Source organism: Oncorhynchus kisutch, linkage group LG28 (assembly GCF_002021735.2).
Source record: "Oncorhynchus kisutch isolate 150728-3 linkage group LG28, Okis_V2, whole genome shotgun sequence".
In the NCBI taxonomy this organism is placed as follows: domain Eukaryota; kingdom Metazoa; phylum Chordata; class Actinopteri; order Salmoniformes; family Salmonidae; genus Oncorhynchus; species Oncorhynchus kisutch.
In genome coordinates this window covers 50,949,109-50,961,449 of record NC_034201.2, presented here as the reverse complement: position 1 = coordinate 50,961,449, position 12,341 = coordinate 50,949,109, and the positions used below count along the sequence as shown (strand labels likewise).

The 12,341-nt window shown below is 47.6% G+C and overlaps 1 protein-coding gene across 1 annotated transcript in view; it reads left to right on the top strand.

Annotated features, from left to right (window-relative positions):
* LOC116358093 (barrier-to-autointegration factor-like) overlaps positions 1 to 1,049 on the top strand; it is a 29,240-nt gene extending 28,191 nt beyond the window's left edge. Inside the window, exon 3 of the mRNA XM_031807556.1 lies at positions 621 to 1,049. Coding sequence (XP_031663416.1) covers positions 621 to 768 — 148 coding nt within the window. The 3' untranslated portion in view covers positions 769 to 1,049. The remainder of the gene's footprint in view (positions 1 to 620) is intronic.
* The last annotated feature ends 11,292 nt before the right edge of the window (positions 1,050 to 12,341 follow it).

The window sequence follows — 12,341 nt, the reverse complement described above, 5'->3', positions numbered from 1 at the left end:
AAGTAGGTTCACTACATAGGAATACGGTGTAATTACCAGGTAGGTGCACTACATAGGAATACGGTGTAATTACCAGGTAGGTGCACTACATAGGAATACGGTGCCATTACCAGGTAGGTGCACTACATAGGAATACGGTGTAATTACCAGGTAGGTGCACTACATAGGAATACGGTGTAATTACCAGGTAGGTGCACTACATAGGAATACGGTGCCATTACCAGGTAGGTGCACTACATAGGAATACGGTGTAATTACCAGGTAGGTGCATTACATAGGAATACGGTGTAATTACCAGGTAGGTTCACTACATAGGAATACGGTGTAATTACCAGGTAGGTGCACTACATAGGAATACGGTGTAATTACCAGGTAGGTGCACTACATAGGAATACGGTGTAATTACCAGGTAGGTGCATTACATGTGTATAAAGCCAAGTTATTGTTACTCATTGTGTATTTATTTACTTTATAATTAAACTTTTCTATTATTTATCTATGTTCTCTCTCTCTGCATTGTTTAGATGTATTTCCCTGTTAGTTATGCACAGTTTCAGAATATGTAGAACATTCTGGGAACTTTACCAGAACAGTAAATGACCCATTTTTGTCTCTCCCAGAGCTGACCAGATGTTGGGCCAGTACCTGGTGAGTGGTCGGGACCAGGGCCGGTTCCAGGGCTATCTGAAAAATACCACAGGGGCCAACGCCAAGCAACAAAGTGATGCCTACAATGGAATGAGAGACTGGACTGACAACAATATGTAGAGGAGAGCATTCACTCACTAGCTCTGCTACTTTCTGCTTTTCTTCTCCCTAACTAGGACTCTTCAGACCTACCTAGGTCAACTTTAATCTAAAGCACATCAGCTGATGGACGTAATGTATTGATAAGTAATATTGAGTAATAGTAAAGTTGATAGTTGTTTATAAGACACTGCACTTCCTTCTGTTCTTCTTGTCATGTTCTTCAACTGGGACCCTGTCCCCAGGTTAAAGTGATCGTTTTGGATGCATTCTGTTTTGGAATAAATCTGGAATTCACTTTTTGTTGTTTTTCTGCTGTTCTTAATGGCTGTAATTGTCTTAAGAGTCAACATATTGTTACTCCTTGTGGAGTAGCAGGGAATTATCTTATTAACCTCAATCTTCAAGGTCCAATGAAGATGTTTTATTTTTCTTATGTCAATATCAAATCATTTCTGGGTAACAATTAAGTACTTTACTGTGATTGTTTTCAACTCTATGAGGTGCATAAATGGAGGAGTCTAATGGGAGGGAACCTGAAAATTAGCTGCTATTGGCAGAGAGGAGAGAGGAGGGCAAACTCTCACTATTGGTGATGTCACCACGCAAGCATGCTGACATTTCAGGCAGTATCTACAGACAGCTCTTAGACTAAAAGGGCATTATCATAATGTTCACAATGTCACAGTATTATTCCAACCTTACAGTGTAGAAATATACCTGTAACTGCCAGAATAAAAGAAACGCCAGCAAAGAGTCTTAATAATAATAATTATAACTTTATTAGTTTAGCACTTTTCAATACAATTAACAAAGTACTTCACATCATAAAATGTTGGTGGCTTGGGGGTTGGTGGCTTGGGAACTGGGGTTGGGGGCTAGTTATGGGGGTTGGTGGCTAAGGAAGGGGGTTGGTGGCTAGGGAAGGAAGATTGGTGGCTAGGGAGGGGGGTTGGCGGCTCGGAAATGGGGTTGGTGGCTAGGGAAGTGGGGTTGTTGGCAATGGAAGTGGTTGGTAACTAGGGAATGGGGATTGGTTTCTAGGGAAGGTGGTTGGTGGCTAGGGAAGGGTTGTTGGTGACTAGGGAAGGGGGTTGGTTGCTAGGGAAGGGGGTTGGTGGAAAGGGTAGGGGTTGGTGGCTAGGTTAGGGGGGTTGGTGGTTAGGTTAGGGTTTGGTGGCTAGGGAAGTGTCGTTGGTGGCTAGGGAAGGGTGTTGGTTGCTAGGGAAGGGGGTTGGTTGCTAGGTAAGGTTGGTTGCTAGGGAAGGGGGTTGGTGGCTAGTGAAGGGGGTTGGTGGCTAAGGAATGGGGTTTGGTGGCAAGGGAAGGTGGTTTTGTGACTAGGGAACGGGGGTTGGTGGCTATTGAAGGGGGTTGGTGTTTAGGGAAGTAGGGTTGGTGGCTAGGGAAGTGGGGTTTTTGGCTATAGAAGTGGTTGGTAACTATGGAAGGGGGCTTGGTTTGTGGCTAGGGAAGGAGGTTGGTGGCAAGGAAAGGGTGGTTGGTCGCTAGGGACGGGGTTGGTGGCTGGATTAGGGGGGTTGGTGGCTATGGAAAGGGGTGGGTGGCTGGGTTAGGGGGGTTGGTGACTAGGGAAGAGGTTTTGTAGCTAGGGAAGTGAGGTTTGTGGCTAGGAAAGTAGGGTTGGTGGCTAGGGAAAGGGGTTGGTGGCTAGGGAAGGAGGTTGGTGGCTAGGGAAGGAGGTTGGTGGCTAGGGAAGTGGGGTCTCTGGTTAGGGAAGGGGGTTGGTGGTTAGGGAAGTGGGGTTGGAGGCTAGGGAAGTAGGGTTGGTGGCAAGGGAAGGAATATTGGTGGCTAGGGAAGGAGATTGGTGGCTCGGGAAATGGGGTTGGTAGCTAGGGAAGGGGGTTGGTGGCTAGGGAAGTTGATTGGTGGCTAGGGAAGGGGGTTGGTGGCTATTGAAGGAGATTGGTGGCTAAGGAAGGAGGTTGGTGGCTAGGGAAGTTTGGTTTCTGGTTAGGGAAGGGGGTTGGTGGCTGGGGAAGTGGGGTTGGTGGCTGTGGAAGTGGGGTTGGTGGCTAGGGAAGGGGGTTGGTGGCGAGTGAAGTGGGGTTGGTGGTGTGGGAAGGGGGTTGGTGACTAGGGAAGTAGGGTTGGTGGCTAGGGAAGGGTTGCTGTTGGCTACGGAAGGGGGTTGGTGGCTAGGGAAGTGGGTTGGTGGCAAGGAAAGGAGTTGGTGGCTAGGTTAGGGGGGTTTGTGGCTAGGTTAGGGGGGTTGGTGGCTAGGGAAGGGGTTGGTGTCTAGGGAAGGGGGTTGGTGGCTAGGGAAGTGAGGTTAGAGGCTAGGAAATGGGGTTGGTGGCTTGGGAAGGGGGTTGGTGCTGGGAAAGGGGTTTTGGTGACTAGGGAAGGGAGGTTAGTGGCTAGGAAAGTAGGGTTGGTGGCTAGGGAATGGGGTTGATGGCTTTGCAAGGGGGTTGGTGGCAAGGAAGGGGGTGGTGACTAGGGAAGGGGGTTGGTGGCTAGGAAGGGGGTTGGTAGCTAGGGTAGTGGGGTTGGTGTCTAGGGAAGGTAGTTGGAGGCTAGGGAAGTGGGGTTGGTGGCTAGGGAAGGGTGTTGGTTGCTAGGGAAGGGGGTTGGTTGCTAGGAAAGGAGGTTGGTTGCTAGGGAAGGGGGTTGGTGGCTAGTGAAGGGGGTTGGTGGCTAAGGAATGGGGTTTGGTGGCAAGGGAAGGTGGTTTTGTGACTAGGGAACGGGGGTTGGTGGCTATTGAAGGGGGTTGGTGTTTAGGGAAGTAGGGTTGGTGGCTAGGGAAGTGGGGTTTTTGGCTATAGAAGTGGTTGGTAACTATGGAAGGGGGCTTGGTTTGTGGCTAGGGAAGGAGGTTGGTGGCAAGGAAAGGGTGGTTGGTCGCTAGGGACGGGGTTGGTGGCTGGATTAGGGGGGTTGGTGGCTATGGAAAGGGGTGGGTGGCTGGGTTAGGGGGGTTGGTGACTAGGGAAGAGGTTTTGTAGCTAGGGAAGTGAGGTTTGTGGCTAGGAAAGTAGGGTTGGTGGCTAGGGAAAGGGGTTGGTGGCTAGGGAAGGAGGTTGGTGGCTAGGGAAGGAGGTTGGTGGCTAGGGAAGTGGGGTCTCTGGTTAGGGAAGGGGGTTGGTGGTTAGGGAAGTGGGGTTGGAGGCTAGGGAAGTAGGGTTGGTGGCAAGGGAAGGAATATTGGTGGCTAGGGAAGGAGATTGGTGGCTCGGGAAATGGGGTTGGTAGCTAGGGAAGGGGGTTGGTGGCTAGGGAAGTTGATTGGTGGCTAGGGAAGGGGGTTGGTGGCTATTGAAGGAGATTGGTGGCTAAGGAAGGAGGTTGGTGGCTAGGGAAGTTTGGTTTCTGGTTAGGGAAGGGGGTTGGTGGCTGGGGAAGTGGGGTTGGTGGCTGTGGAAGTGGGGTTGGTGGCTAGGGAAGGGGGTTGGTGGCGAGTGAAGTGGGGTTGGTGGTGTGGGAAGGGGGTTGGTGACTAGGGAAGTAGGGTTGGTGGCTAGGGAAGGGTTGCTGTTGGCTACGGAAGGGGGTTGGTGGCTAGGGAAGTGGGTTGGTGGCAAGGAAAGGAGTTGGTGGCTAGGTTAGGGGGGTTTGTGGCTAGGTTAGGGGGGTTGGTGGCTAGGGAAGGGGTTGGTGTCTAGGGAAGGGGGTTGGTGGCTAGGGAAGTGAGGTTAGAGGCTAGGAAATGGGGTTGGTGGCTTGGGAAGGGGGTTGGTGCTGGGAAAGGGGTTTTGGTGACTAGGGAAGGGAGGTTAGTGGCTAGGAAAGTAGGGTTGGTGGCTAGGGAATGGGGTTGATGGCTTTGCAAGGGGGTTGGTGGCAAGGAAGGGGGTGGTGACTAGGGAAGGGGGTTGGTGGCTAGGAAGGGGGTTGGTAGCTAGGGTAGTGGGGTTGGTGTCTAGGGAAGGTAGTTGGAGGCTAGGGAAGTGGGGTTGGTGGCTAGGGAAGGGGGTTGGTGGCTAGGGAAGTGGGGTTGGTGTCTAGGGAAGGTAGTTGGAGGCTAGGAAAGTTGGTTTGGTGGCTAGGGAACGGGGTTGGTGGCTAGGGAAGGTCGTTGGAGGCTAGGGAAGTAGGGTTGGTGGCTAGGGAAGGAATATTGGTGGCTAGGGAAGTTGATTGGTGGATCGGGAAATGGGGTTGGTAGCTAAGGAAGGGGGTTGGGTCCTAGAGAAGGGGGTTGGTAGCTAGGGAAGGAGATTGGTGGCTAGGGAAGGGGGTTGGTAGCTAGGGAAGTGTGGTTGGTGTCTAGGGAAGGTGGTTGGAGGCTAGGGAATTGGGGTTGTTGGCAATGGAAGTGGGGTTGGTGGCTATGGAAGTGGTTGGTAACTAGGTAATGGGGGTTGGTTTCTAGGGAAGGTGGCTGGTGGATAGGCAAGGGGGTTGGTGGCTAGGGAAGGTGGTTGGTGGCAAGGGAAGGGGTTGGTGGCTATGGAAGGGGGTTGGTGGCTAGGGAAGGGGGGTTGGTTTCTAGTGAATGGAGGTTGGTGGCTATAGATGTGGTTGGTAACTAGGGAAGGGGGGTTGGTTTCTAGTGAATGGAGGTTTGTGGCTAGGGAAGGAGGTTGGTGGCTCAGGAAGGGGTTTGGTGGCAAGGGAAGGGGTTGGTGGCTATGGAAGGGGGTTGGTGGCTAGGGAAGGGGGGTTGGTTTCTAGTGAATGGAGGTTGGTGGCTAGGGAAGGAGGTTGGTGGCTCAGGAAGGGGTTTGGTGGCTAGGGAAGGGAAGGGGTTGGTGGCTAGGTTAGGGGGGTTGGTGGCTATGGAAGGGGGTTGGTGGCTAGGGACGGGGTTTGGTGACTAGGGACGGGGGTTGGTGGCTAAGGAAGGGGTTTGGTAGCTAGGAAAGTGAGGTTAGTGGCTAGGAAAGTAGGGTTGGTGGCTAGGGATGGGGGATGATGGCTTGGGAAGGGGGATGGTGGCTAGGAAGGGGGGTGGTGACTAGAGAAGGGGGTTGGTGGCTAGGAAAGTTGTTGGTAACTAGGGAAGTGGGGTTGGTGTCTAGGGAAGGTGGTTGGAGGCTAGGGACGTAGGGTTGGTGGTTAGGGAAGGGGGTTGGTGGCTAGGGAAGGGGGTTGGTGGCTAGGGAGGTGGTTGGAGGCTATGAAAGTTGGGTTGGTGGCAAGGGAACGGGGTTGGTTGCTAGGGAAGGGGGTTGTTGGCCAGGTAAGTGTGGTTGGTGTCTAGGGAAGATTGTTGAAGGCTAGGGAAGTAGGGTTGGTGGCTAGGGAATGAATATTGGTGGCTAGGGAAGGGAATTGGTGGCGCAGGAAATGGGGTTGGTAGCTAGGGAAAAGGGTTTGGGTACTAGGGAAGGGGGTTGGTGGCTAGGGAAAGAGATTGGTGGCTAGGGAAGGAGATTGGTTGCTAGGGAGGGGGTGGTGGCTAGGGAAAGAGATTGGTGGCTAGGGAAGGAGATTGGTTGCTAGGGAGGGGGGTGGTGGCTAGGGAAGCGGGTTGGTGGCTAGGGAAGTGGGGTTGTTGGCTAGGGAAGTGGGATTGGTTTCTAGGGAAGGTGGTTGGAGGCTAGGGAAGTAGGTTTGGTGGCTAGGGAAGGGGGTTGGTGGCTAGGGAAGGGGGTTGGTGCCTATGGAAGTGGGGTTGGTGTCTAGGGAAGGTGGTTGGTGGCAAGGGGGGTTGGTTTCTATAGCCAGGTAAGTGTGGTTGGTGTCTAGGGAAGATTGTTGAAGGCTAGGGAAGTAGGGTTGGTGGCTAGGGAAGGAATATTGGTGGCTAGGGAAGGGAATTGGTGGCTCAGGAAATGGGGTTGGTAGCTAGGGAAAAGGGTTTGGGTACTAGGGAAGGGGCTTGGTGGCTAGGGAAAGAGATTGGTGGCTAGGGAAAGAGATTGGTTGCTAGGGAGGGGGGTGGTGGCTAGGGAAAGAGATTGGTGGCTAGGGAAGGAGATTGGTTGCTAGGGAGGGGGGTGGTGGCTAGGGAAGCGGGTTGGTGGCTAGGGAAGTGGGGTTGTTGGCTAGGGAAGTGGGATTGGTTTCTAGGGAAGGTGGTTGGAGGCTAGGGAAGTGGGGTTGGTGTCTAGGGAAGGCGGTTGGAGGCTAGGGAAGTAGGGTTGGTGGCTAGGGAAGAAATATTGGTGCCTCTGAAAATGTGGTTGGTAGCTAGGGAAGGGGGTTGGTGACTAGGGAAGGAGATTGGTGGATAGGGAAGGGGGTTGGTGGCTAGGGAAGGAGGTTGGTGGCTAGGAAAGGAGGTTCGGGGCTAGGGAAGTGGGTTGGTGACTAGGGAAGGGGGTTGGTGGCTAGGGAAGGAGGTTGGTGGCTAGGGAAGGAGGTTGGGGGCTAGGGAATGAGGTTGTTCGCTAGGGAAGTAGGGTTGGTGGCTGGGGAAGGGGGTTGGCTGCTAAGGATGGAGTGTTGGTGGCTAGCTCCTTAGAGCTGAAATCCCGTCAACGGGATCGATATGACAACAGCCAGTGAAAGTGCAGGACACCAAATTCACTCTGCCAGACCACTCACTCAAAGAGCTCTTATGAGCCCCTCTAGAGTAGAATCCTGAAAACAGTTTGTAAATACTGTTGACATGTAGTGGGAAGTGAAACATAACTAATATCCCATGGAACCTCAGATTTCCCACTTCCTGGTTGGATTTTTTTCTCAGGTTTTTGCCGGCCATATGAGTTCTGTTATACACACAGACATCATTCGAACAGTTTTAGAAACTTCAGAGTGTTTTCTATCCAAATTGACAAATTATATGCATATTCTAGCTTTTACGGCTGAGTAGCAGGCAGCTTAATTTGGGCACGTTTTTCATCCAAGCTACCCAATACTGCCCCCTACCCCAAATAAGTAAAAATGATGTCTGTGAGTATAACAGAACTGATATGGCAGGTGAAACCCTGAGGACAAACCATCCCCCCAAAAAAATAAATTTCAGCTTACCACTATTTTAAATGGCTATCACTTTAAGTTTAGTTTCTGAGGATCTTAGGAGTCAAGTCAAACTTCTTCAGACTCTTGAGGTTGAAGAGGCGTTATTGTGCCTTCTTCACCACACTGTCTGTGTGAGTGAACCATTTCAGATTTTCAGTGATGTGTACAGCAAGGAACTTGAAGCTTTCCACATTCTCTACCGAGGTCCCGTCAATGTGGATAGGAGTGTGCTCCATTTGCTGTTACTTGTAGTCCACGATCAGCTCCTTCATTTTGTTGACGTTCCTGGCACCACTCCTCCAGAGCCCTCACTTCCTCCCTGACGGCTGTAACGTCATTGTTGGTAATCAAGCCTTCTACTGTTGTGTCGTCTACAAACTTGTGTGGCCAGGCAGTCATGGGTGAACAGGGAGTACAGGAGAGGGCTGAATCCAGGTAAAATGTTAAATCGACTTCAATCAGATTGAAGGGAGGACTCTTGTTAAAGAAAGATGTTTAAGCCTTGAGACAATTGAAACATGAATTGTGTACTGTATGTGTGCCATTCAGAGGTTGAATTGGAAAGAAAAAATATATAAGTGCCGTTGAACGGGATATGGTAGTAGGTGCCATGGTTTGAGTGTCAAGAACTGCAAAGCTGCTGCGTTTTTCACGGTCAACAGTTTCCTGTGTGCATCAAGAATGGTCCACCACCCAAAGGACACCCAGACAAATTGCCACAACTATGGGAAGCTTTGGAGTCAACACGGGCCAGCATCCCTGTGGAACTATTCTCTATTGGAATGTAAAAAAAAAGAAAAAGATCCTATTAAACGTCCCAGCTGTCTTGATGTCCTACCAAGAAACCATGTTGATATAGAAATGCTCCAAGAGAAAAACCAGGTCCGTAAGGACTCATATAGAATATGGAACACCTGGTTCATTAGGACTCATATAGAACAGAGAACACCTGGTTCATAGGGACTCATATAGAACAGAGAACACCTGGTTCATAGGGACTCATATAGAACAGAGAACACCTGGTTCATAGGTACTCATATAGAACAGAGAACACCTGGTTCATAGGGACTCATATAGAATATGGAACACCTGGTTCAGAAGGACTCATGTAGAATATGGAAAACCTGGTTCATAAGGACTCATATAGAATATGGAACACCTGGTTCAGAAGGACTCATGTAGAATAGAGAACACCTGGTTCAGAAGGACTCATGTAGAATATGGAACACCTGGTTCATTAGGACTCATATAGAACAGAGAACACCTGGTTCATAGGGACTCATATAGAATATGGAACACCTGGTTCAGAAGGACTCATGTAGAATATGGAACACCTGGTTCATAAGGACTCATATAGAATATGGAACACCTGGTTCAGAAGGACTCATGTAGAATAGAGAACACCTGGTTCAGAAGGACTCATGTAGAATATGGAACACCTGGTTCATAAGGACTCATATAGAATAGACAACACCGGGTTCATAAGGACTCATATAGAATAGACAACACCTGGTTCATAAGGACTCATATAGAATAGACAACACCTGCTCCATAAGGACCCGTATAGAATAGAGAACACCTGCTCCATAAGGACCCATATAGAATAGACAACACCTGCTCCATAAGGACCCATATAGAATAGAGAACACCTGGTTCATAAGGACTCATATAGAATATGGAACACCTGGTTCATAAGGACTAATATAGAATAGAGAACACCTGGTTCATAAGGACTAATATAGAATAGAGAACACCTGGTTCATAAGGACTCATGTAGAATAGAGAACACCTGGTTCATAAGGACTAATATAGAATAGAGAACACGTGGTTCAGAAGGACTCATGTAGAATAGAGAACACCTGGTTCATAAGGACTAATATAGAATAGAGAACACCTGGTTCATAAGGACTCATGTAGAATATGGAACACCTGGTTCATAAGGACTCATATAGAATAGACAACACCTGGTTCATAAGGACCCGTATAGAATAGAGAGCACCTGGTTCAGAATGACTCATATAGAATATGGAACACCTGGTTCATAAGGACTCATATAGAATAGACAACACCTGCTCCATAAGGACTCATATAGAATATGGAACACCTGGTTCATAGGGACTCATATAGAATATGGAACACCTGGTTCATAAGGACTAATATAGAATAGAGAACACCTGGTTCATAGGGACTCATATAGAATATGGAACACCTGGTTCAGAAGGACTCATGTAGAATATGGAACACCTGGTTCATAAGGACTCATATAGAATATGGAACACCTGGTTCAGAAGGACTCATGTAGAATAGAGAACACCTGGTTCAGAAGGACTCATGTAGAATATGGAACACCTGGTTCATAAGGACTCATATAGAATAGACAACACCTGGTTCATAAGGACTCATATAGAATAGACAACACCTGGTTCATAAGGACTCATATAGAATAGACAACACCTGCTCCATAAGGACCCGTATAGAATAGAGAACACCTGCTCCATAAGGACCCATATAGAATAGACAACACCTGCTCCATAAGGACCCATATAGAATAGAGAACACCTGGTTCATAAGGACTCATATAGAATATGGAACACCTGGTTCATAAGGACTAATATAGAATAGAGAACACCTGGTTCATAAGGACTAATATAGAATAGAGAACACCTGGTTCATAAGGACTCATGTAGAATAGAGAACACCTGGTTCATAAGGACTAATATAGAATAGAGAACACGTGGTTCAGAAGGACTCATGTAGAATAGAGAACACCTGGTTCATAAGGACTAATATAGAATAGAGAACACCTGGTTCATAAGGACTCATGTAGAATATGGAACACCTGGTTCATAAGGACTCATATAGAATAGACAACACCTGGTTCATAAGGACCCGTATAGAATAGAGAGCACCTGGTTCAGAATGACTCATATAGAATATGGAACACCTGGTTCATAAGGACTCATATAGAATAGACAACACCTGCTCCATAAGGACTCATATAGAATATGGAACACCTGGTTCATAGGGACTCATATAGAATATGGAACACCTGGTTCATAAGGACTAATATAGAATAGAGAACACCTGGTTCATAGGGACTCATATAGAATATGGAACACCTGGTTCAGAAGGACTCATGTAGAATAGAGAACACCTGGTTCAGAAGGACTCATGTAGAATATGGAACACCTGGTTCATAAGGACTCATATAGAATAGACAACACCTGGTTCATAAGGACTCATATAGAATAGACAACACCTGGTTCATAAGGACTCATATAGAATAGACAACACCTGCTCCATAAGGACCCGTATAGAATAGAGAACACCTGCTCCATAAGGACCCATATAGAATAGACAACACCTGCTCCATAAGGACCCATATAGAATAGAGAACACCTGGTTCATAAGGACTCATATAGAATATGGAACACCTGGTTCATAAGGACTAATATAGAATAGAGAACACCTGGTTCATAAGGACTAATATAGAATAGAGAACACCTGGTTCATAAGGACTCATGTAGAATAGAGAACACCTGGTTCATAAGGACTAATATAGAATAGAGAACACGTGGTTCAGAAGGACTCATGTAGAATAGAGAACACCTGGTTCATAAGGACTAATATAGAATAGAGAACACCTGGTTCATAAGGACTCATGTAGAATATGGAACACCTGGTTCATAAGGACTCATATAGAATAGACAACACCTGGTTCATAAGGACCCGTATAGAATAGAGAGCACCTGGTTCAGAATGACTCATATAGAATATGGAACACCTGGTTCATAAGGACTCATATAGAATAGACAACACCTGCTCCATAAGGACTCATATAGAATATGGAACACCTGGTTCATAGGGACTCATATAGAATATGGAACACCTGGTTCATAAGGACTAATATAGAATAGAGAACACCTGGTTCATAAGGACTCATATAGAATATACAACACCTGGTTCATAAGGACCCATATAGAATAGAGAACACTTGCTCCATAAGGACTCATGTAGAAATAATTTATTGATAAGATAGAGATCAGCACATGCCATCCATCGAGTTAGATTCAACCATTACTTCCATGGTAATCGTCCCAGTCGTTTACTGGCCAACAAGCAACGAAGTAATGATCAATTAGCAACAATTAAATCTGAAACAGGGGAATTACTATCAGAACCCAAATGAATCAAAGATTCTCCATTGTAAATCAACACCAAGAGAGCAGTCACCCCGCTGGGAGCCCCGCTGGGAGCCCAAATCAAATGAACTCAAACAATGATTGGATAGAATGGATAAAGCAAAATCACCTGGATGGGACTGTGTTCCCCTTGTTGTAAATGTGGTAATGAAGGATTAACAAAGCCGTTCACAAAGAGATGTGAATACAGCACTAATTCCTCTTCAATTAAAAAAGGTAAGGATGACACCCAGTGTTCTCACTATCGCCCCTTATCTTTGATAAAAACAAATATCAAACGGATTTCCAAATTGTTGTCATCCAGTCTCGAGACTTACTTAAAACCTAATTGGTCCACACGATATAAAACGGATTTAATTGGCCCACACAGCGTGTTTGTTGAACATTTTTTAAATCCTTGGATAACCTCCTTTGACTATTACACGTCTTAGATTCTTTATCAGAAACAACAGCTCCTGGGTCTGTTTGATCTCTCGATGCAGAAAAAAACGTTTGAAAGACTAGATGGTCACA